Consider the following 26,728-nt stretch of genomic DNA (forward strand, 5'->3'; position numbering starts at 1 on the left):
TGTAAAAATCAATTTACCTCTACAAAATGATTTGTGTGGTTGTAAAAATCAATTTACCTCTACAAAATGATTCGTGTGGTTGTAAAAATCAATTTACCTCTACAAAATGATTCGTGTGGTTGTAAAAATTAATTTACCTCTACAAAATGATTCGTGTGGTTGTAAAAATCAATTTACCTCTACAAAATGATTCGTGTGGTTGTAAAAATTAATTTACCTCTACAAAATGATTCGTGTGGATCGTGCTGAAACCCTGAGGGACATCTATTGCTGGGGTTACCTGATGCAATAAAAAATGTCTTAAACTTGCTGGTGTACAGACCAAAACAAACAATTAAAAATGTCTTAAACTTGCTGGTGTACAGACCAAAACAAACAATTAAAAATGTCTTAAACTTGCTGGTGTACAGACCAAAACAAACAATAAAAAATGTCTTAAACTTGCTGGTGTACAGACCAAAACAAACAATAAAAAATGTCTTAAACTTGCTGGTGTACAGATCAAAACAAAAAACTTTATTACACCATTCAAGGTTTGATTATGGATACATGAAACTAGCTTCATTACCTGGAGCAATGGATGCATCTAGAACAAAATTTATTGTTTGCTCTTCAGGTATGGCCTCCACCTGCAGATCTTTTGTACTTAACACCTGGACCAGGTATGGCATTTGGCCTGATGACTCATAAGTGATGGTGTGATTCCATGCATAGGGCAGAGTGAATCCATCAGCACTGAACAAACGGGAAGAGTGGGCGTAGATGGTGCCTGGTAGAACACATGTTGGATCAAATTAATACAAGAGATGGTGCCTAGTAGAACACATGTTGGATCAAATTAATACAAGAGATGGTGCCTAGTAGAACACATGTTGGATCAAATTAATACAAGAGATGGTGCCTAGTAGAACACATGTTGGATCAAATTAATACAAGAGATGGTGCCTAGTAGAACACATGTTGGATCAAATTAATACAAGAGATGGTGCCTAGTAGAACACATGTTGGATCAAATTAATACAAGAGATGGTGCCTAGTAGAACACATGTTGGATCAAATTAATACAAGAGATGGTGCCTAGTAGAACACATGTTGGATCAAATTAATACAAGAGATGGTGCCTAGTAGAACACATGTTGGATCAAATTAATACAAGAGATGGTGCCTAGTAGAACACATGTTGGATCAAATTAATACAAGAGATGGTGCCTAGTAGAACACATGTTGGATCAAATTAATACAAGAGATGGTGCCTAGTAGAACACATGTTGGATCAAATTAATACAAGAGATGGTGCCTAGTAGAACACATGTTGGATCAAATTAATACAAGAGATGGTGCCTAGTAGAACACATGTTGGATCAAATTAATACAAGAGATGGTGCCTAGTAGAACACATGTTGGATCAAATTAATACAAGAGATGGTGCCTAGTAGAACACATGTTGGATCAAATTAATATAAGAGATGGTGCCTAGTAGAACACATGTTGGATCAAATTAATACAAGAGATGGTGCCTAGTAGAACACATGTTGGATCAAATTAATACAGGAGATGGTGCCTAGTAGAACACATGTTGGATCAAATTAATACAAGAGATGGGGCCTAGTAGAACACATGTTGGATCAAATTAATATAGGACAAGAGATGGTGCCTAGTAGAACACATGTTGGATCAAATTAATACAAGAGATGGTGCCTAGTAGAACACATGTTGGATCAAATTAATACAAGAGATGGGGCCTAGTAGAACACATGTTGGATCAAATTAATACAAGAGATGGTGCCTAGTAGAACACATGTTGGATCAAATTAATACAAGAGATGGTGCCTAGTAGAACACATGTTGGATCAAATTAATACAAGAGATGGTGCCTAGTAGAACACATGTTGGATCAAATTAATATAGGACAAGAGATGGTGCCTAGTAGAACACATGTTGGATCAAATTAATACAAGAGATGGTGCCTAGTAGAACACATGTTGGATCAAATTAATATAGGACAAGAGATGGTGCCTAGTAGAACACATGTTGGATCAAATTAATACAAGAGATGGTGCCTAGTAGAACACATGTTGGATCAAATTAATATAGGACAAGAGATGGTGCCTAGTAGAACACATGTTGGATCAAATTAATACAAGAGATGGTGCCTAGTAGAACACATGTTGGATCAAATTAATACAAGAGATGGTGCCTAGTAGAACACATGTTGGATCAAATTAATACAAGAGATGGTGTCTAGTAGAACACATGTTGGATCAAATTAATACAGGACAAGAGATGGTGTCAGTCATGTGTAGAGCAGCTTGCTAGTGCTGTGTGCAATTCTCACCTGGGCCAGTTTGAATGTATTCCTCTTGATAAGGGGCAAGATGTACTTTACTAACAGTTCCTAGGTCTGGCACTTCTCCTCTGATGATGATGTCAAACTGCAGGATTCCATCACTGTCCACCCCATTGGCATAATGGGACATCTTCAGAATTTCACCTGCATACCACATACATTTATAGTAACAAAATCTATACCACATACATTTATACTAACAAAATCTATACCACATACATTTATACTAACAAAATCTATACCACATACATTTATACTAACAAAAACTATACCACATACATTTATAGTAACAAAATCTATACCACATACATTTATACTAACAAAATCTATACCACATACATTTATACTTACAAAATCTATACCACATACATTTATAGTAACAAAATCTATACCACATACATTTATACTAACAAAATCTATACCACATACATTTATACTAACAAAATCTATACCACATACATTTATACTAACAAAATCTATACCACATACATTTATACTAACAAAATCTATACCACATACATTTATAGTAACAAAATCTATACCACATACATTTATACTAACAAAATCTATACCACAAACATTTATACTAACAAAATCTATACCACATACATTTATACTAACAAAATCTATACCACATACATTTATACTAACAAAGTCTATACCACATGCATTTATAGTAACAAAATCTATACCACATACATTTATACTAACAAAATCTATACCACATACATTTATACTAACAAAGTCTATACCACATACATTTATACTAACAAAGTCTATACCACATGCATTTATAGTAACAAAATCTATACCACATACATTTATACTAACAAAATCTATACCACATGCATTTATACTAACAAAATCTATACCACATACATTTATACTAACAAAATCTATACCACAAACATTTATAGTAACAAAAACTATACCACATACATTGATAGTAACTAAAACACCTTCCTGTACACAATCACATTTTGGCCTACAAAAGTAGTAAACTGATAAGAACATATTCATGCCCACACTGTTGGCACAAAAAAACGACTCACCAGTAGCAAACTCCACCTGCACTTCTCGACTAAATTTTCCTTCAGTTAGAGTGTAACCATTGGCTGCTCCTTTAATCTCTTGTGCTGTTGTCCAGTAGACAGGTGTCAACAGAGATATTAGGTGCTGCATGGAGTCAACTGGAAAATATAACCATCACTATATGCTGGTCAACTAAAAACTTTAACCATCACTATATGCTGGTCAACTAAAAACTTTAACCATCACTATATGCTGGTCAACTAAAAACTTCAACCATCACTATATGCTGGTCAACTAAAAACTTTAACCATCACTATATGCTGGTCAACTAAAAACTTCAACCATCACTATATGCTGGTCAACTGAAAACTTCAACCATCACTATATGCTGGTCAACTGGAAAATATAACCATCACTATATGCTGGTCAACTGGAAAATATAACCATCACTATATGCTGGTCAACTGAAAACTTCAACCATCACTATATGCTGGTCAACTGGAAAATATAACCATCACTATATGCTGGTCAACTGGAAAATATAACCATCACTATATGCTGGTCAACTGGAAAATATAACCATCACTATATGCTGGTCAACTGAAAACTTCAACCATCACTATATGCTGGTCAATTGAAAACTTCAACCATCACTATATGCTGGTCAATTGAAAACTTCAAACATCACTATATGCTGGTCAACTGGAAAATATAACCATCACTATATGCTGGTCAACTGGAAAAAATAACCATCACTATATGCTGGTCAACTGGAAAATATAACCATCACTATATGCTGGTCAACTGGAAAATATAACCATCACTATATGCTGGTCAATTGAAAACTTCAAACATCACTATATGCTGGTCAACTGAAAACTTCAACCATCACTATATGCTGGTCAACTAAAAACTTCAACCATCACTATATGCTGGTCAATTGAAAACTTCAACCATCACTATATGCTGGTCAATTGAAAACTTCAACCATCACTATATGCTGGTCAATTGAAAACTTCAACCATCACTATATGCTGGTCAATTGAAAACTTCAAACATCACTATATGCTGGTCAATTGAAAACTTCAAACATCACTATATGCTGGTCAACTGGAAAATATAACCATCACTATATGCTGGTCAACTGGAAAATATAACCATCACTATATGCTGGTCAACTGGAAAATATAACCATCACTATATGCTGGTCAACTGGAAAATATAACCATCACTATATGCTGGTCAACTGGAAAATATAACCATCACTATATGCTGGTCAATTGAAAACTTCAACCATCACTATATGCTGGTCAATTGAAAACTTCAACCATCACTATATGCTGGTCAATTGAAAACTTCAAACATCACTATATGCTGGTCAATTGAAAACTTCAAACATCACTATATGCTGGTCAATTGAAAACTTCAACCATCACTATATGCTGGTCAATTGAAAACTTCAACCATCACTATATGCTGGTCAACTGGAAAATATAACCATCACTATATGCTGGTCAACTGGAAAATATAACCATCACTATATGCTGGTCAACTGAAAACTTCAACCATCACTATATGCTGGTCAACTGGAAAATATAACCATCACTATATGCTGGTCAATTGAAAACTTCAACCATCACTATATGCTGGTCAACTGAAAACTTCAACCATCACTATATGCTGGTCAACTCAAAACTTAAACCATCACTATATGCTGGTCAACTGGAAATTTCAACCATTCAAATCGAACAGTTTTACTAATATAATCACTGGATGTTAAAAGATTATATTTTCAGGTTCACCCATTTTTACAATGGAGGTATAGAGTTGAGTCTGTGAATTAATGCAAGTCTAATTTAAAAGTTGTCTCTACACACTAAGAGCTGAACTGTTTGAACTGAGCACATTTTTAAAAATATTTTTACATTTCTCATTTCCAGTCTAAAAATCTCAAACTAGAATCAGATTTGGGCTGACAGATCATGTTGCTAGCACTAAATACCTGTAAGGGTTAAGTGAGTCTTGTATCTACTTACCTGCATCAGGTGGAATGGTTGTAATTGTAAGGGTTAAGTGAGTCTTGTATCTACTTACCTGCATCAGGTGGAATGGCTGTAATTGTAAGGGTTAAGTGAGTCTTGTATCTACTTACCTGCATCAGGTGGAATGGCTGTAATTGTAAGAGTTAAGTGAGTCTTGTATCTACTTACCTGCATCAGGTGGAATGGCTGTAATTGTAAGAGTTAAGTGAGTCTTGTATCTACTTACCTGCATCAGGTGGAATGGCTGTAATTGTAAGGGTTAAGTGAGTCTTGTATCTACTTACCTGCATCAGGTGGAATGGTTGTAATTGTAGGGGTTAAGTGAGTCTTGTATCTACTTACCTGCATCAGGTGGAATGGTTGTAATTGTAAGGGTTAAGTGAGTCTTGTATCTACTTACCTGCATCAGGTGGAATGGTTGTAATTGTAAGGGTTAAGTGAGTCTTGTATCTACTTACCTGCATCAGGTGGAATGGCTGTAATTGTAGGGGTTAAGTGAGTCTTGTATCTACTTACCTGCATCAGGTGGAATGGTTGTAATTGTAAGGGTTAAGTGAGTCTTGTATCTACTTACCTGCATCAGGTGGAATGGCTGTAATTGTAAGGGTTAAGTGAGTCTTGTATCTACTTACCTGCATCAGGTGGAATGGCTGTAATTGTAAGAGTTAAGTGAGTCTTGTATCTACTTACCTGCATCAGGTGGAATGGCTGTAATTGTAAGAGTTAAGTGAGTCTTGTATCTACTTACCTGCATCAGGTGGAATGGCTGTAATTGTAAGGGTTAAGTGAGTCTTGTATCTACTTACCTGCATCAGGTGGAATGGTTGTAATTGTAGGGGTTAAGTGAGTCTTGTATCTACTTACCTGCATCAGGTGGAATGGTTGTAATTGTAAGGGTTAAGTGAGTCTTGTATCTACTTACCTGCATCAGGTGGAATGGCTGTAATTGTAGGGGTTAAGTGAGTCTTGTATCTACTTACCTGCATCAGGTGGAATGGCTGTAATTGAAGCTTGTACTCTAGTGCTGCCACTCTCTCTTGGAATGATCTCTGCTGTAATAGTTGTGTCTGCTATATCCACATTGTTGATGATGCCTAGTACATAGCCTTTACCTCTCAGAGGAATTTCTAGTGAAACAAACAAGGAATATCATGTCTGTGTTTTTTTTTTATCTAGCCCCAATAAAAAGAAATGACAAGTACAATGTATGTTACAACCTAAGGTCTTCGTCAGCACACAACAAAGTGTTTAAAGATTGAATTAAAAAAAAGACATCAGTGCTAAAATTACAAAGTCAGCTTGACAGTGAAAATATGTTTTGTCTTAGTCACATGATATCCAAATGAAAAGAGATCTTTTAATGAGGGGATTTGGTGGATTGTAATGGGACGTATAGAGTAGAGTTGTTGGGTTTTGATGCTGGTCATTTGAAATTTTATTCAAACATTAATAGCAATAAAGTGCCAAAATATTACATGAGCCAAGTTCCATGTTCAGCTGGGTTTTAAAATTATGTCAATTACAAAATAGTAGTCACTGTTTTAAAATTATTCAGTTAAAGAGAGATGTCATTGTTTTAAAATTATGTCAGTTTCAGATAGCAGTCGTTGTTTTAAAATTATGTCAGTTACAGATAACAGTCATTCAAAAGTCTGTATAATATTAAGTTTAGCCTTCTTAGTGTTGAACAATGAAGAATGTCTTCACTTGAATGGATCTTAGATGTAGGTTGACAATTGTTTCTCAGTGTATCCAATGTAATGGACGTCACATCAACTGTCTTTGATCATGTTGGGGATATTCAGTTGTTATAGTGATGACCACACTATCTCTTCATATGCCCAAGTCATTGAAACAGATGAATTCTACTTCATCTACTCCATGTGTCTTGGGCACGAATGAGAGAAGGTGACAATTCATTGCGTCATAAAATTTGTCTGAATTAGATTTTTAATAAACTCTTAAAAATAAATCAATGTTTCCTTTATAAAGCACTAATCATCCACTCTATTATACACACATTGTTTATGTTCATGTGGTAAGCAATCCGTTTCTTTCATGATTCTATTCTTATTGTGTTCTAGGGATGAAACTGGAAAAACACTTGATGATATGTAGTTACAATCAAACCTGTTGATTCACCCAAAAAATAGTTTGTCTGAGCCAATAGGTCTGAAAGAAGAAATATCAAAGTGTGTTCTTACTAGAGCAGGGAGGCAGGCTACACTCCATGACTTCATTAGTATCACCCCAACATCTCCTGCCACCATTGGAAGGTTGAATGCAATTTCTAGATCTGACTTGAGTGCCTTGACCACAGGTTACAGAGCACACTGACCAGTCTGACCAGTCAGAAAATTTGCCATCAACTGAAAGAATGTCATAACATATTAGTATCATCAATCAAAGTCTAGTCAAGAAAATGTTGTCCCAAGTACCTAAAGCATATCTAGTCAAGAAAATGTTGTCCCAAGTACCTAAAGCATATCTAGTCAAGAAAATGTTGTCCCAAGTACCTAAAGCATATCTAGTCAAGAAAATGTTGTCCCAAGTACCTAAAGCATATCTAGTCAAGAAAATGTTCTCCCAAGTACCTAAAGCATATCTAGTCAAGAAAATGTTCTCCCAAGTACCTAAAGCATATCTAGTCAAGAAAATGTTCTCCCAAGTACCTAAAGCATATCTAGTCAAGAAAATGTTCTCCCAAGTACCTAAAGGATATCTAGTCAAGAAAATGTTCTCCCAAGTACCTAAAGCATATCTAGTCAAGAAAATGTTGTCCCAAGTACCTAAAGCATATCTAGTCAAGAAAATGTTGTCCCAAGTACCTAAAGCATATCTAGTCAAGAAAATGTCCCAAGTACCTAAAGCATATCTAGTCAAGAAAATGTTCTCCCAAGTACCTACCTGGACATTGTTGGCTATTGCAATTCTCTGTTTCCTCAGCGCTGCCCATACAAGGCTGACCACTGCCACTGGGAGCTGGGTTGTTACAAGCTCGTATTCTTCTCCGATGGCCACCTCCACATGTTAGGCTGCACTCTGACCACAAGTTCCAGGCTCCCCAGTTGCCATGGACTGTCAAAAATTTTTGGGCTCAATAGAAACAACTTCATGAAAAACCTGTAGGTATGACTCTACTACTTGACTAACAAAGAGATATCATGTAAGGCAATGGCAACAACTGCTCAGGTGTCCAGTAGCCAATGGCAACAGCTCAGGTGGTCCAGTAGCCAATGGCAACAGCTCAGGTGGTCCAGTAGCAACAGAAACTAGACTAAAACTACTGACTGGACTTAGTACTAAACTGAGGCTATACAAAGTGTAAGAGAACTGACCTGGGCATGCTTCTATCATACAGCTGGAGACTTCAACACTGGGCCCCACACAGTTCCTGCCACCATTCTCTGGCCTTGGGTTGTCACAGCTCCTGACCCTTGAGTGCTCACCTCTGCCACAGCTGGCACTACAATGGCCCCACGGACCCCAGGAGGAATATTCTCCATGGACTTAACAAGGAAAAATGGTTGCTATATAACATCTAACAACACACAATTCTTTTTCTCAGTTTCAATCACACCCACCAACTTATTTTCCCTCTGAACAAGTAATGGTTCCCTTCCACAATCTTCCATTGTCTAATAGAAAAAGTTTAATCTTTGGACAAAAAAAGAGAGCAAGAAAAAGCTGTACTAACCTACCACATTAAGGTAGGTCTCCACAAATGTCTTGCCCAGTGGGTTACTTGCAAAACATCTGTACAGGCCACCATCAGACTGCTGGGTGGCCACAATCCTAGTTGAAACACATACATTTGATCACATTGTTCTACACAATCCTAGTTGAAACACATACATTCAGACATTTGATCACACACAATCCTAGTTGAAACACATACATTCAGACATTTGATTATATCTTCATTATTCTACACAACCCTAGTAATAAGGCCTGCAGGTTATTAAATAAATCAATCCTAGCCTTTACTAGGGTGTCCATAAAAAATGTCCCCCTCACCCCACCCCTTGTAAGTGAAGTTTGTGTCACCTTAAGGTGTTGTTTGCCAGGACTGAAATCCTCCCTCCTGTCACTATGGCAACCTTTTCCTTCCACCAAAACATGGAGGGAGCTGGCACACCCTCAGCTGTACAGTCAAACAAGGTGGTCTCCCCTACCTCAACTACAGCATTGCTGGGCTCAATTTTAAATTTTGGTTCCGCTGGAAATACAGAAACATATCAGGAGGAAATACATGGGGTTTAGAAACATTTCAGGAGGAAATACAGAAAAAGAAAATGTTTTCTGTAGAAACACAAATAGAATAAAGATAATTTTTGAATCCATGAACAGCTTTCTATAAGTCATCCATCATCTACAAGTGAACAATTAGACAGGTAGGCAACTAAAAACTTACATTTGACAGTTACAACAGACTGTTTAGACAGGTAAACATCTAAAAACTTACATTTGACAGTTACAACAGACTGTTTAGACAGGTAAGCAACCAAAAACTTACATTTGACAGTTACAACAGACTGTTTAGACAGGTAAACAACTAAAAACTTACATTTGACAGTTACAACAGACTGTTTAGACAGGTAAGCAACCAAAAACTTACATTTGACAGTTACAACAGACTGTTTAGACAGGTAAACAACTAAAAACTTACATTTGACAGTTACAACAGACTGTTTAGACAGGTAAGCAACCAAAAACTTACATTTGACAGTTACAACAGACTGTTTAGACAGGTAAGCAACTAAAAACTTACATTTGACAGTTACAACAGACTGTTTAGACAGGTAAGCAACCAAAAACTTACATTTGACAGTTACAACAGACTGTTTAGACAGGTAAACAACTAAAAACTTACATTTGACAGTTACAACAGACTGTTTAGACAGGTAGACAACCAAAAACTTACATTTGACAGTTACAACAGACTGTGCCTCTGATGTCCCAGCATCATTTACAGCAATACATTTATATTTGCCAGCATCTGACGCCTACAAGAACACAACATCAGTATTTCTATTTGATATTTGCCAAGTTTTAGAGAATAATGGGTCAGCCAATCACTTATATAAACACAACATAATAAATGCTAAGAGAGGCAATCACAACTTACTGTAGCATCATAAATAATGAGAGAGCCATTCTCCAGTTGCTGGATTCTATCTCCCAGCTCAACAGGTCGGCTATTTTTGGTCCAGACAATTTCAGGAGCAGGGTCACCCCCAACAGAGCAGTCCAGAACCACTTTCTCAGCAATCTTCACAGCCCAGTCAAGTGGTGGTACAATCACACGAGGTGGGACTTGGGAGAAAAAAAGTATGGCTATGGGTGTGGTACAATCACACGAGGTGGGACTTTAGAGAAAAAAAGTATGGCTATGTGTGTGGTACAATCACACGAGGTGGGACTTTAGAGAAAAAAAGTATGGCTATGTGTGTGGTACAATCACACGAGGTGGGACTTTAGAGAAAAAAAGTATGGCTATGTGTGTGGTACAATCACACGAGGTGGGACTTTAGAGAAAAAAAGTATGGCTATGTGTGTGGTACAATCACACGAGGTGGCACTTGAGAGAAAAAAAGTATGGCTATGTGTGTGGTACAATCACACGAGGTGGGACTTTAGAGAAAAAAAGTATGGCTATGTGTGTGGTACAATCACACGAGGTGGCACTTGAGAGAAAAAAAGTATGGCTAGGTGTGCAAAGTTAACTCTTCTAGTTTTTATTATTTGTAATAATGAACATAAAGGAAGAAATGATCTGTAGTAGTTTGCTTTTGGAGTTTTCTCTCCTTAATGGGTTAGTCTATCTGTTGTGGTAGGACCTATGGCTGTTGTGGTAGGACCTATGGCTGTTGTGGTAGCACCTATGGCTGTCTGTTGTGGTAGCACCTATGGCTGTTGTGGTAGCACCTATGGCTGTTGTGGTAGCACCTATGGCTGTTGTGGTAGCACCTATGGCTGTTGTGGTAGCACCTATGGCTGTCTGTTGTGGTAGGACCTATGGCTGTTGTGGTAGCACCTATGGCTGTTGTGGTAGCACCTAAGGCTGTTGTGGTAGCACCTATGGCTGTCTGTTGTGGTAGCACCTAAGGCTGTTGTGGTAGGACCTATGGCTGTTGTGGTAGCACCTATGGCTGTCTGTTGTGGTAGGACCTATGGCTGTCTGTTGTGGTAGGACCTATGGCTGTTGTGGTAGCACTTATGGCTGTTGTGGTAGCACCTAAGGCTGTTGTGGTAGCACCTATGGCTGTTGTGGTAGGACCTATGGCTGTTGTGGTAGCACCTAAGGCTGTCTGTTGTGGTAGCACGTAAGGCTGTTGTGGTAGCACCTATGGCTGTCTGTTGTGGTAGCACCTAAGGCTGTTGTGGTAGGACCTATGGCTGTTGTGGTAGCACCTATGGCTGTCTGTTGTGGTAGCACCTATGGCTGTCTGTTGTGGTAGGACCTATGGCTGTTGTGGTAGCACTTATGGCTGTTGTGGTAGCACCTAAGGCTGTTGTGGTAGCACCTATGGCTGTTGTGGTAGGACCTATGGCTGTTGTGGTAGCACCTAAGGCTGTCTGTTGTGGTAGCACGTAAGGCTGTTGTGGTAGCACCTATGGCTGTCTGTTGTGGTAGGACCTATGGCTGTTGTGGTAGCACCTAAGGCTGTTGTGGTAGCACCTATGGCTGTTGTGGTAGGACCTATGGCTGTTGTGGTAGGACCTATGGCTGTTGTGGTAGCACCTATGGCTGTTGTGGTAGCACCTATGGCTGTCTGTTGTGGTAGGACCTATGGCTGTTGTGGTAGCACCTATGGCTGTTGTGGTAGCACCTAAGGCTGTTGTGGTAGCACCTATGGCTGTCTGTTGTGGTAGCACCTAAGGCTGTTGTGGTAGGACCTATGGCTGTTGTGGTAGCACCTATGGCTGTCTGTTGTGGTAGCACCTAAGGCTGTCTGTTGTGGTAGCACGTAAGGCTGTTGTGGTAGCACCTATGGCTGTCTGTTGTGGTAGGACCTATGGCTGTTGTGGTAGCACCTAAGGCTGTTGTGGTAGCACCTATGGCTGTTGTGGTAGGACCTATGGCTGTTGTGGTAGGACCTATGGCTGTTGTGGTAGCACCTATGGCTGTTGTGGTAGCACCTATGGCTGTCTGTTGTGGTAGGACCTATGGCTGTTGTGGTAGCACCTATGGCTGTTGTGGTAGCACCTAAGGCTGTTGTGGTAGCACCTATGGCTGTCTGTTGTGGTAGCACCTAAGGCTGTTGTGGTAGGACCTATGGCTGTTGTGGTAGCACCTATGGCTGTCTGTTGTGGTAGGACCTATGGCTGTCTGTTGTGGTAGGACCTATGGCTGTTGTGGTAGCACTTATGGCTGTTGTGGTAGCACCTAAGGCTGTTGTGGTAGCACCTATGGCTGTTGTGGTAGGACCTATGGCTGTTGTGGTAGCACCTAAGGCTGTCTGTTGTGGTAGCACGTAAGGCTGTTGTGGTAGCACCTATGGCTGTCTGTTGTGGTAGCACCTAAGGCTGTTGTGGTAGGACCTATGGCTGTTGTGGTAGCACCTATGGCTGTCTGTTGTGGTAGCACCTATGGCTGTCTGTTGTGGTAGGACCTATGGCTGTTGTGGTAGCACTTATGGCTGTTGTGGTAGCACCTAAGGCTGTTGTGGTAGCACCTATGGCTGTTGTGGTAGGACCTATGGCTGTTGTGGTAGCACCTAAGGCTGTCTGTTGTGGTAGCACGTAAGGCTGTTGTGGTAGCACCTATGGCTGTCTGTTGTGGTAGGACCTATGGCTGTTGTGGTAGCACCTAAGGCTGTTGTGGTAGCACCTATGGCTGTTGTGGTAGGACCTATGGCTGTTGTGGTAGGACCTATGGCTGTCTGTTGATGAACTGACCTTTAATGATGACTCTAGCGCTGGCAGTGATGAGCTGACCAGCAGGGTTAGCAGCTATACAGGTATACTCTCCAGCATCTTCCTTCATAGCATTTCTCACTGTTATGGTGCTGGCCCCATTCACACTGGCAGGAGCTACAAGAAACAACATAAGCATTTCTCACTGTTATGGTGCTAGCCCCATTCACACTGGCAGGAGCTACAAGAAACAACATTAGCATTTCTCACTGTTATGGTGCTAGCCCCATTCACACTGGCAGGAGCTACAAGAAACAACATTTGAACAATTTTATATTGTCTTATCTTTAAGGTTGAGGGTGATAGATGGATGGGACTTGACGATGGTCCAATTGAGGCCTCACAATAAATGGGTTCACGACATGTTGGCTCCTGACAAAATGACTTTTTACATATTGACAATCAAATTTACACTGCTTATATTTCAGTATATATTAAAACTTTTGTCATCTAATCATCAGGTGATGTAGATGTTACAGAGTTAAAGACACCTACATCATCAGGTAAAGTACATGAATAAAATTGTATGTAGCATGGAATATATTTTTTAAATTTGTAAATTCGATCTGTTTCATTTTGTCATTTTCTTTTTATCAAATCAAGCATTTCCTTTGCGTTATTTATATTTTGATAAAACCCCTCCCCTCCCTTAGAAATCAGCTATACCTATTGTTCTACCTGGTGAAGCCAGGCTGTCATAACAAAATACATACCAACAGAATAAACAACTCATTATTTTTTTCTAAATACACTAAATATGGTGCATTTGTAACAAAGTAATATTTTTTGCTAGAGTTAAAACAACAAGTCTTTTCTACAGTCTAGTAAGTTTTCAGCTATAGAATCTTTCAGAATGTTTTAGCCCAAATAAGCACTGCTACAGAAAGAAATCTGGCTGGGTGTTTGTAAATCTCGCCAGTTGTAACCACTAGCCTCTCTGTATTGGACAAGGGACAAGTTTTACACATAATAAAACTAATCCAACAAATGGTTGAGACAAACTGTTTGATAAAACTAATCCAACAAATGGTTGAGACAAACTGTTTGATAAAACTAATCCAACAAATTGTTGAGACAAACTGTTTGATAAAACTAATCCAACAAATAGTTGAGACAAACTGTTTGATAAAACTAATCCAACAAATGGTTGAGACAAACTGTTTGATAAAACTAATCCAATAAACCGGGAGTGATCTCCCCTAAACTTTCTCGAATATTCTTATATAAAATAACAGGGGATGGGAACTCGGGCTATAGACATGATTTTTAATCCATTTTAAAGTTTAAAAAAAAGAATAAAATCTCGTAGACAAATTAATTGCACACCAAGTGAACGCCAAATAAAAAAGCGCATAATAGTGCGCAATATTATTAGTACTTTTAAAATTTACATTAGTTTTTTGAGAAATCGGAAGTAGCGTAAAGTACTACTTCCAGTCAACGGAAATTACTCAAAATTTAACAGAAAGTAGAGAATTAGATCTTTTACTTACATGTGAAATTTCATTTATCTATCTGAAATAGTACTCAAGTAATAGGCTTTTGAAAAATTCAAAGTAGGAAAAGTACCACTTCAGGTCATCGGAAATCGCTTAAAAGTTGATACGGATCTACGATTTTGATAAAATACTTATATATGAAATTTCATCAACCTAGCTGTAACGGTACTCAAGTTATCGTGTTTACACACGGACAGACAGACAGACAGACACACAGACAAGATTGCAAAATTATGTTTTTCCGTATCAGTGAGGTGTAAAACGTCGAGATTTGTAAAAATCTCGATTTTTTTTTTTTGCATGATTACAAGACTTTCTCTATACTTTGTATATACGAGAAAGTAACAAATGGTTGAGACAAACTGTTTGATAAAACTAATCCAACAAATAGTTGAGACAAACTGTTTGATAAAACTAATCCAACAAATAGTTGAGACAAACTGTTTGATAAAACTAATCCAACAAATGGTTGAGACAAACTGTTTGATAAAACTAATCCAACAAATAGTTGAGACAAACTGTTTGATAAAACTAATCCAACAAATGGTTGAGACAAACTGTTTGATAAAACTAATCCAACAAATGGTTGAGACAAACTGTTTGATAAAACTAATCCAACAAATGGTTGAGACAAACTGTTTGATAAAACTAATCCAACAAATAGTTGAGACAAACTGTTTGATAAAACTAATCCAACAAATGGTTGAGACAAACTGTTTGATAAAACTAATCCAACAAATAGTTGAGACAAACTGTTTGATAAAACTAATCCAACAAATGGTTGAGACAAACTGTTTGATAAAACTAATCCAACAAATGGTTGAGACAAATTGTTTGATCAAACTAATCCAACAAATGGTTGAGACAAACTGTTTGAACATACCTGCCAATGTCTTCCCATTCAACTTCCAAGTAATAGACGGAGTGGGTGAACCTTTTGCTGAGCATGACATTTGGAAACGACTGTTGACAGTCAGCTCTCTATCTCTAGGTACATTGATAAACACAGGTGGAACTGAGAAGTTAATATTAGATTGTCAGTTATAGCAGTTATAACCTTAACCTTTATATCTTCCCTGAACCTCAAAATGTATATCTACCCTGAACCCTAAAAGTGTATTGCTTCCATAAACCCCAAAAGTTTATAGCTACCTTAAACCCTCAAATTTATAGCTACCCTGAACCCTAAAAGTTTATAACTACCCTGAACCCTAAAAGTTAGAGCTACCCTGAACCCTAAAAATGTATAGCTACCCTGAACCCTTAAAGTTTATAGCTATCCTGAACCCTAAAAGTTTATAACTACCCTGAACCCTAAAAGTTTATAACTACCCTGAACCCTAAAAGTTAGAGCTACCCTGAACCCTAAAAATGTATAGCTACCCTGAACCCTAAAAGTTTAAAGCTACCCTGAACCCTAAAAGTTTATAGCTACCCTGAACCCTAACAAGCCGGCTCTGTGAATCTGTTCCTGCACTATTCTCTGCTGTGCAAACATAGTCACCAGTGTCCTCAGCCTACAGGAATACAGTGAGAGGAATATAGTGAGAGGAATATAGTGAGAGGAATATAGTGAGAGGAATACAGTGAGAGGAATATAGTGAGAGGAATATAGTGAGAGGAATATAGTGAGAGGAATACAGTGAGAGGAATACAGTGAGAGGAATATAGTGAGAGGAATATAGTGAGAGGAATATAGTGAGAGGAATATAGTGAGAGGAATACAGTGAGAGGAATACGGTGAGAGGAATATAGTGAGAGGAATATAGTGAGAGGAATACAGTGAGAGGAATACAGTGAGAGGAATATAGTGAGAGGAATACAGTGAGAGGAATATAGTGAGAGGAATATAGTGAGAGGAATACAGTGAGAGGAATATAGTGAGAGGAATACAGTGAGTGGAATACAGTGAGAGGAATATAGTGAGAGGAATATAGTTACATTATACCCTAACCCTAAATAACCATCAACACCACAATTTTTGTAATTTAAAACATGTAAACAATGAACTGGAATCATAAATAGAGTATTTTAATAGAAAATAATACCACAAGAATAGCTTACACTTATGTTGCTTATAAATAAACGTCCATCTTGTTCAACTTTAAACTTGGGGCTCCTGAAATCTATTCTACGTCTGTCCTTAGTCCAGTTAATAGTAGGTGTGGGGATACCAGTAGTCTTACAAGGCAAGGCAACGTTGGATCCAACAGAAACTGTAAACTGGCGATTTGTTGACTCTATCATAGGTGGCACTAAAGAAACATTTATCACCTTAGTATTTGGTCTTACTGGTGAGGTTTATATATGGATTGTTTTTTAAGGAAAAGATCCCATTATCAGCTTAGAGCTTAAGAGTTTAATGATTCAAAGATCTCACCCTGAACATAGAGCTTAAGGGTTTAATGATTCAAAGATCTCACCGTGAACATAGAGCTTAAGAGTTTAATGATTCAAAGATCTCACCGTGAACATAGAGCTTAAGAGTTTAATGATTCAAAGATCTCACCTTGAACATAGAGCTTAAGAGTTTAATGATTCAAAGATCTCACCGTGAACATAGAGCTTAAGGGTTTAATGATTCAAAGATCTCACCGTGAACATAGAGCTTAAGAGTTTAATGATTCAAAGATCTCACCATGAACATAGAGCTTAAGGGTTTGACTTCTTCGCCCAGCACTGTTTTCTGCTGTACACGTGTATGTACCGACATCTTCAGCTCTAAAAATAAAAAGGTTTATGGATAATTTTACCACTGAATTACTATTAGCTTTCATTGATATTTGTCCACCTGTTGAACCCAGACCTCCAAATGTCATGCAGCTAGATCATGCACTGGATGAAATAGATTTAGCATTATAGCAAGGTGTTGACAGGAGGTAGTGGTCAAATTACCTTGAGTGTGGAATAGCTAAATTTCCATTCTGAAGAGTGATGTAGTGCACCCTGCCTGAGCCACGTCTATGACTGGTTGATAGGGTGATATCCTGTCCATCTTTTTCCCAAGTAATTTTTGGCTTAGGTCGGCCATTAGCCTGGCATGGCAGGACTATTGTTCTATTCTGTAGCACAGTGAACTCAGTTTGTCCAACAAGCAGCTCTGGGGGCTCTGTCAGATACAAGTTCTCAACATATGGAAAGGGTAGAATACCACAGTAGATGGGGGCTCTGTCAGATACAAGTTCTCAACATATGGAAAGGGTAGAATACCACAGTAGAATCAGTTTGGGACTTTAAACCCAGAGTTATCACCCCTACCTTGTACCCTAAGACGTATGTCTTTAGCATCACTGCCAGCATTATTTTCAGCCAGACAAGTGTACACACCAGCATCCTTCCTGTCCAGTACGGATATGTACAGAGATCCATTGGACATCAGCGTTATACCTGAAATAATAAAACTACAGATATGTACAGAGATCCATTGGACATCAGCGTTATACCTGAAATAATAAAACTACAGATATGTACAGAGATCCATTGGACATCAACGTTATACCTGAAATAATAAAACGGACTACTAAAACAATATTTGTGGACTAATTAAACTTTTTACAAAGAACTGCATACAAAATGTATCAACTCATACAAAATGTATCAACTCATACAAAATATATCAACTCATACAAAATGTATCAACTCATTTAAACATGTTAAACAAAGAATCAAAATTATTAAAGGATGAATGCTAGCTTCCGTGTAAGAACTGTTTTGAAGTATAAGAATAGACTTACGTCTGTCTGGACTCAGAAGTATTCTGTTTTTCAGCCACTGTAAGTTGGGAGTTGGTAAACCTTCCACTTGACAACTTAATATGACAGCCTCTCCCTCTGATGCCCTTACTGTTGGTTGGCCTCGACTTACAATCTTGGCAGGAACTGAAATTATAGGCCTAGACTTACAATCTTGGCAGGAACTGAAATTATAGGCCTAGACTTACAATCTTGGCAGGAACTGAAATTATAGGCCTCGACTAACAATCTTGGCAGGAACTGAAATTATAGGCCTAGACTTACAATCTTGGCAGGAACTGAAATTATAGGCCTGGACTTACAATCTTGGCAGGAACTGAAATTATAGGCCTGGACTTACAATCTTGGCAGGAACTGAAATTATAGGCCTCAACTAACAATCTTGGCAGGAACTGAAATTATAGGCCTGGACTTACAATCTTGGCAGGAACTGAAATTATAGGCCTGGACTTACAATCTTGGCAGGAACTGAAATTATAGGCCTGGACTTACAATCTTGGCAGGAACTGAAATTATAGGCCTGGACTTACAATCTTGGCAGGAACTGAAATTATAGGCCTTGACTTACAATCTTGGCAGGAACTGAAATTATAGGCCTGGACTTACAATCTTGGCAGGAACTGAAATTATAGGCCTGGACTTACAATCTTGGCAGGAACTGAAATTATAGCAACTGATGAAAACTCTCTGCTGTTTGTAAAAAAGTCCCCTTCCAGATCTGGTGACCCACTGAGCAGGTTAAGTAGAGTTAACCTGTTTCTGTGACATATGAAGGGATAGTGTGGTCAGCACTATGCCCAGCTGCCTTTAATTTACCTAACATAAGATTTGAGTGGACTCTGGAACATGTCATGACTCTAGCCAGGGACCCGAACTCGAGACTTGTGAGTTAGCAGACAATCACTACCATTCCACCACGCCATCCCGTGTCTACTTATGGGCACTTACAAATCTCAGCTAAACTGAACTAACCCAGCCTTATTTTGTTAGTTCAGGTTCTATTCAATGAAATAAGTTTGAGTGTGTCCCAAAAATGTCATTCCTATATCAAGAGAAGAGTGTCTTACTTCTAACATAGAGCTGGACAGATCTGTGAGCGCTGCCCGCAGCATTACTGGCATTGCAGGTATAAACACCATCATCTTCCAGGCGGACTATCATAAATTCTAGAGAACCTGAGGGCAGTACTCTGTGGCGAAGTCCAGTTGCAGGGAAGGGTTGATCATTTTTGGTCCAGGTGACTGTGGGAGGTGGCTGACCACTTGTTTCACATGGTAAAATGGCTCTGGAGTTAACACTTTCAGCTACTTCAGTTTGGCCTTCCTCTATCTCTGGTGGAACTATAATACCAATACAGTAAATGTGGACAGTTGTTAGGGAAAAAAATGCCTCAAAATTGTGTTCTAAGATAGCAAATAAAAAGTCTGAATTTTTACTGATATATTTGATTATTAACCCTTTACCGTCCATGGCATTAAATCTGTTTCACTTCCCCTATGGCCAGGCAAAAAGAAAACGCATTTTCATCCAAGGTACATTTAAAAAAAATTATTTTAAAATGACCTTTAAAGTTACAAAGATAAAATAAAAATCATTGTACACAAAATTGGTCTGAGTTTATAATGTATGAGGTAAAATAGCATAATAATTTTCTATTAATAAATACAAATTATATGAATCCCAGAGAAACATTAACAAAATGCTCTTTCTAATATTATTTCTATAAAAAATTCATTTTAAATGCTAAAAAAAAATTCAACATAGTCAATGGAGCTACTCTCTTTTTCAATATCATTGTATTAGTTACATTATAAATAACGCTTGACAACGGTAGAGGCATTTTAATTAGATTTGATTTCACTAATCATATTGCCAGTAATTTGAAAAAATAATCTTAACTTCAGAAAAATTGTAGAAAATGAACCACATGTGATAGAACAACATGAAAACAACATAAAAAATAAAACTTGTTATTTCCCGCTTCCGCCTGTATCTTCAAAATCTCATTACCAATGAGACTTCAGTTACTATGTGTAAACAAACTTACTATATATAGTATTTGCACTGGGCTCTACCACAAAACAGTTTCTCAGGTAACAGCTGGCACTTAAGACTATAAAGGGTTAAAACAGAAATAGCTGTTGCATCTAGTACTAGATGGAATGAACAAGAATTTACCCATAATAGATACAATAAACTGTAGTAGTAGATGGAATGAACAAGAATTTACCCATAATAGATACAATAAACTGTAGTACTAGATGGAATGAACAAGAATTTACCCATAATAGATACAATAAACTGTAGTACTAGATGGAATGAACAAGAATTTACCCATAATAGATACAATAAACTGTAGTACTAGATGGAATGAACAAGAATTTACCCATAATAGATACAATAAACTGTAGTACTAGATGGAATGAACAAGAATTTACCCATAATAGATACAATAAACTGTAGTACTAGATGGAATGAACAAGAATTTACCCATAATAGATAAAATAAACTGTAGTAGTAGATGGAATGTACAAGAATTTACCCATAATAGATACAATAAACTGTAGTACTAGATGGAATGAACAAGAATTTACCCATAATAGATACAATAAACTGTAGTACTAGATGGAATGAACAAGAATTTACCCATAATAGATAAAATAAACTGTAGTAGTAGATGGAATGTACAAGAATTTACCCATAATAGATACAATAAACTGTAGTCTGTCATCTCCTGCATCATTTCTAGCGTAGCAGGAATAATCTCCAAAGTCTAACAGCTGGGCTGATAAGATCACCAACTGCTTGCCTGTCTCCTGCAAGATGTTAAGGAAATCACATCAGTCACACAAACATTTACATCAAGTACAAAAGTAAAATAGAAAACATTGTTACACAAAATCTCTATAATAAAAAGGTTAAAAAAATGACCTGAATTCGAATGTTGGCCATGCCATAAGCAGGAATGAGGACATTTTTTCTGTACCAAGTGATGCTTGGTGTAGGCACCCCTTCGGCTGGACAGTTGAGTACAACCTCCTGGTCTAAGATGACTGGCATCTCCACTCTCTTGCCAGAACCATTAATTCTTGCAGGTTCTAGACAAAGAAAAAGTGTGCCAGAGCCAGAGAACACTTTTTGGTATTATGATATTTCTATATTATCGAACCCTTGACATCACAATACACGTATGTCACGTCAATGTCACAGTTGATCTTTTATGTGACAAACATTTATTTCTATACAACAGCCCAGATGTCGGCTTGGGACTTTCGTGACAATGTATTGTGTGATTTTTTTCTGAATTTTTTTAATCCCTTCAGACTAACTATGTCAAGCAAACTAATCTGAAATTCAACAGCAAAAGTCACAGTGATTTGCAGTAAACATTCATTATTATGTTTTTATTTTTTGTGTAAAAATCATATTTTAATGATCTTTAAACAAATGTTAATGTACAGTTCATTTAGTGCACCAGTAAAATATATACCTATGTTTTGAATTTTAAAAACGTATTTTATTGTTCCTTTTAAGAAGGGTTTGGTCAAAGCAATTATATTAAATAGGTAGGGTTTGGTGTCTCCAAAACCCACAAAACTAAGACCATTCTGTTTTACCATAAACTTCCAGGTCAAAATATTTTTCTGCAAATCCAGCCTGGTTCTCAGCATGGCAGGTGTACCTGGCTCTGTCCAGTGGCTGGACATCCACTATTTGTAGGGTCATGGAGTGGTCTAAAATCTAAAACATACAGCAGAGAATGGTCTAAAATCTAAACCATACATCAGAGAATGGTCTAAAATCTAAACCATACAGCAGAGAATGGTCTAAAATCTAAAACATACACCAGAGAATGGTCTAGAAAACATACATCAGAGAATGGTCTAGAGTCTAAACATTAATTCTTCCTAAATTCTGAAAGCTAATGGATATGCTTATATGAAAAGAATGATTGAGTACTGTGTACCTGCTTGCGTCCATTCTCTTCCTCAAGTATAACAGCTCCATCTTTAAACCATAAAATTGTTGGCTCAGGATTGCCTATGACTGCACATCTCATAGATATAGATTGACCTTGATGTACATGGAGTCTATCTGGAGTTGGCTTGCCAATCAGAGGAGGAACTGTTAGTAAAACAAATTTTTTTTTTTACACCTGTTCAACATAATATAAATATGACCAGGATGAAATTAATTCAACTGCTTTAAAAATTAGTGTACAAACCTCTAAATAAATTTCTAGTGTATTTACTTTCAGTGCTTTTTTTTTTGGAGTGCCAGAAAGGCATTACAAGCATTGGGCCAATGGTGTTCTAGAAACTGGTGTTTGGCCAGTTGCTACTGGGCCAATGTTTTTTTTGGCCAAGAGAAGTTCAAACAATAGGCTTTGGCCAATAGGTTTTCAGATAATATTTGATGACACATTAATATAAATGTGAACGATGTTACTAAACAACTTACTAAAAACTTGAAGAGTAAGATCCATGTCATCCACTCCAGCAGGGTTTATTGCCCTACAGCTGTAGTTACCAGCATCTTCAAGCTGGGCATTGCTGAGTTCTAGGGTCTGGCCATCATTCAACACTCGCATATCAATGTATGGGAAGTCTAAAATGGGTTGCTGTCAAAACACATGAGTGGGTTAGGGTTTTAGAATTACCTGATTTCACAGGTGAAACAATTGTGTTACACACATTTCAATAGGCCATACATTGTCCAAGTAAAATAGTTACAAGAAATGTAGAGGTTGCTGATTACAAATCATCTTTCAAGCTACCTGGGTAAAAGAACTACCTGAGCCATCTTGGCACAGGCTAACTACCTGTGGTTTAATTTACAATTGTAAAGGAAGAAAAATGTTGCAAGGAACAAAAATGTTGTCAAGTAAAAAGAATGTTGTAAAAGAAAAAGATTTAAAGATTGGTCACAAAAGGGATGATTTATTGCCAAGCCTGTCTGTATGGGGTGGTTTTCTAAAATTGTTCTCACTTTGTCTTTCATCCACAAGATGTCTGGCTCTGGTACTCCTGTGGCTGGGCAGTGCAGTCTAACAGTGCTGTTTTGTACCACACTTAGGCTCTTCTCAACAGATTTACGCTCAATACTGGGAGGAACTGTCAAATACATACATTATATTTTTTATTGGAGGAACTGTAATATACTTCTGTAACACATGCCATAGTGTCACCTTCCAGGGAAATAATCAGAATCTTATACGTTTGTGGGCCCTGTGGAGCAGCACTTGTTAATGCTATGATGTGCTCTTGTGAGCAATTGTTACTAGTTTTCCAAAGTCATGTGACCTCTGGGAATCTGGGTAGTGTTCTGACTTACAGCACAATGTGCCATGGGCTCTAGACCCTATGTGCTGATGGTCATTGGTCACAATGTAAAGTGCCATGGGATCTAGACCCTATGTGCTGATGGTCATTGGTCACAATGTAAAGTACCATGGGCTCTAGACCCTATGTGCTGATGGTCATTGGTCACAATGTAAAGTACCATGGGATCTAGACCCTATGTGCTGATGGTCATTGGTCACAATGTGCCATGGGATCTAGATCCTATGTGCTGATGGTCATTGGTCACAATGTTAAGTCCCATGGGCTCTAGACCCTATGTGCTGATGGTCATTGGTCACAATGTAAAGTACCATGGGCTCTAGACCCTATGTGCTGATGGTCATTGGTCACAATGTAAAGTCCCATGGGATCTAGACCCTATGTGCTGATGGTCATTGGTCACAATGTGCCATGGGATCTAGACCCTATGTGCTGATGGTCATTGGTCACAATGTAAAGTGCCATGGAATCTAGACCCTATGTGCTGATGGTCATTGGTCACAATGTGTCATGGGATCTAGACCCTATGTGCTGATGGTCATTGGTCACAATGTAAAGTGCCATGGGATCTAGACCCTATGTGCTGATGGTCATTGGTCACAATGTTAAGTACCATGGGATCTAGACCCTATGTACTGATGGTCATTGGTCACAATGTGTCATGGGCTCTAGACCCTATGTGCTGATGGTCATTGGTCACAATGTAAAGTGTCATGGGCTCTAGACCCTATGTGCTGATGGTCATTGGTCACAATGTGTCATGGGATCTAGACCCTATGTGCTGATGGTCATTGGTCACAATGTAAAGTGCCATGGGATCTAGACCCTATGTGCTGATGGTCATTGGTCACTATGTTAAGTCCCATGGGATCTAGACCCTATGTGCTGATGGTCATTGGTCACAATGTAAAGTACCATGGGCTCTAGACCCTATGTGCTGATGGTCATTGGTCACAATGTAAAGTACCATGGGATCTAGACCCTATGTGCTGATGGTCATTGGTCACAATGTCCCATGGGATCTAGACCCTATGTGCTGATGGTCATTGGTCACAATGTGTCATGGGATCTAGACCCTATGTGCTGATGGTCATTGGTCACAATGTAAAGTACCATGGGATCTAGACCCTATGTGCTGATGGTCATTGGTCACAATGTAAAGTACCATGGGATCTAGACCCTATGTGCTGATGGTCATTGGTCACAATGTAAAGTACCATGGGATCTAGACCCTATGTGCTGATGGTCATTGGTCACAATGTCCCATGGGATCTAGACCCTATGTGCTGATGGTCATTGGTCACAATGTGTCATGGGATCTAGACCCTATGTGCTGATGGTCATTGGTCACAATGTAAAGTACCATGGGATCTAGACCCTATGTGCTGATGGTCATTGGTCACAATGTAAAGTACCATGGGATCTAGACCCTATGTGCTGATGGTCATTGGTCACAATGTAAAGTGCCATGGGCTCTAGACCCTATGTGCTGATGGTCATTGGTCACAATGTAAAGTGCCATGGGCTCTAGACCCTATGTGCTGATGGTCATTGGTCACAATGTACCATGGGATCTAGACCCTATGTGCTGATGGTCATTGGTCAGCAAACGATGATAGCAAGTATAGGCTAATATTTAAACCATGCATTAGGCCAGTCTTAGTAACTTAACGGCAAACTGGCATGGTTACAATCACAGGCTAGAAAGATTATATTTTTATATAAAGATCTAGTCATGTAAATCTATTTAGGTATTAGCTAGTCACATAGTCATTGTGGGCCTGATGTGTATAGGTTACAAAGTCTATTCAAGTGTTTAAAATAGGTTATAGTGTATCATTGACAAGTGTGTAACCTATTTTTCCTATTTTTAGGGCTGAACATTTATGTCATTCATGTCAATTATGCCCTACCTGTCCTGTTTGTCAGCAACATTATAATCATGGCCATTGTATACTTTACAACAACCTGTGTAATGCTACTGAGTCACACCCTATCCCCAGTGGCTGACCATCACACCCTATCCCCAGTGGCTGACCGTCACACCTGGCTGACCATCACACCCTATCCCCAGTGGCTGACCATCACACCCTATCCCCAGTGGCTGACCATCACACCTGGCTGACCATCATACCCTATCCCCAGTGGCTGACCATCACACCTGTCTGATCATCACACCCTATCCCCAGTGGCTGACCATCACACCTGGCTGATCATCACACCCTATCCCCAGTGGCTGACCATCACACCCTATCCCCAGTGGCTGACCATCACACCTGGCTGATCATCACACCCTATCCCCAGTGGCTGACCATCACACCCTAACCCCAGTGGCTGACCATCACACCCTATCCCTAGTGGCTGACCATCACACCCTATCCCCAGTGGCTGACCATCACACCTGGCTGATCATCACACCCTATCCCCAGTGGCTGACCATCACACCTGGCTGATCATCACACCCTAACCCCAGTGGCTGACCATCACACCCTATCCCCAGTGGCTGACCATCACACCCTATCCCCAGTGGCTGACCATCACACCCTATCCCCAGTGGCTGACCATCACACCCTATCCCCAGTGGGTGACCATCACACCTGGCTGACCATCACACCCTATCCCCAGTGGCTGACAATCACACCCTATCCCCAGTGGCTGACCATCACACCCTATCCCCAGTGGCTGACCATCACACCTGGCTGATCATCACACCCTATCCCCAGTGGCTGACCATCACACCTGGCTGACCATCACACCCTATCCCCAGCGGCTGACCATCACACCCTAACCCCAG

At 38.8% G+C, this 26,728-nt stretch overlaps 1 protein-coding gene across 1 annotated transcript in view; it reads right to left on the reverse strand.

The window, feature by feature from the left end:
* LOC131937821 (hemicentin-1) overlaps positions 1-26,728 on the reverse strand; it is an 87,341-nt gene that overhangs the window by 22,719 nt on the left and 37,894 nt on the right. Inside the window, exons 34-60 of the mRNA XM_059295485.1 lie at positions 23,582-23,706; positions 23,054-23,213; positions 22,560-22,717; positions 22,210-22,333; positions 21,524-21,690; positions 21,291-21,408; positions 19,660-19,932; positions 18,575-18,718; positions 18,099-18,227; positions 17,736-17,949; positions 17,479-17,561; positions 16,905-17,095; positions 16,276-16,357; positions 15,724-15,855; positions 13,324-13,458; positions 10,550-10,737; positions 10,346-10,427; positions 9,469-9,640; positions 9,119-9,216; positions 8,760-8,930; positions 8,329-8,499; positions 7,626-7,790; positions 6,402-6,548; positions 3,400-3,537; positions 2,336-2,491; positions 569-769; positions 218-280 (exon numbers count right to left, since the gene is read on the reverse strand). Coding sequence (XP_059151468.1) covers positions 218-280; positions 569-769; positions 2,336-2,491; positions 3,400-3,537; positions 6,402-6,548; positions 7,626-7,790; positions 8,329-8,499; positions 8,760-8,930; positions 9,119-9,216; positions 9,469-9,640; positions 10,346-10,427; positions 10,550-10,737; positions 13,324-13,458; positions 15,724-15,855; positions 16,276-16,357; positions 16,905-17,095; positions 17,479-17,561; positions 17,736-17,949; positions 18,099-18,227; positions 18,575-18,718; positions 19,660-19,932; positions 21,291-21,408; positions 21,524-21,690; positions 22,210-22,333; positions 22,560-22,717; positions 23,054-23,213; positions 23,582-23,706 — 3,987 coding nt within the window. The remainder of the gene's footprint in view (positions 1-217; positions 281-568; positions 770-2,335; positions 2,492-3,399; positions 3,538-6,401; positions 6,549-7,625; positions 7,791-8,328; positions 8,500-8,759; positions 8,931-9,118; positions 9,217-9,468; positions 9,641-10,345; positions 10,428-10,549; positions 10,738-13,323; positions 13,459-15,723; positions 15,856-16,275; positions 16,358-16,904; positions 17,096-17,478; positions 17,562-17,735; positions 17,950-18,098; positions 18,228-18,574; positions 18,719-19,659; positions 19,933-21,290; positions 21,409-21,523; positions 21,691-22,209; positions 22,334-22,559; positions 22,718-23,053; positions 23,214-23,581; positions 23,707-26,728) is intronic.

This window comes from Physella acuta, unplaced genomic scaffold, assembly GCF_028476545.2.
Source record: "Physella acuta isolate Inbredline_101_S28 unplaced genomic scaffold, ASM2847654v3 ptg000223l, whole genome shotgun sequence".
NCBI lineage: Eukaryota > Metazoa > Mollusca > Gastropoda > Physidae > Physella > Physella acuta.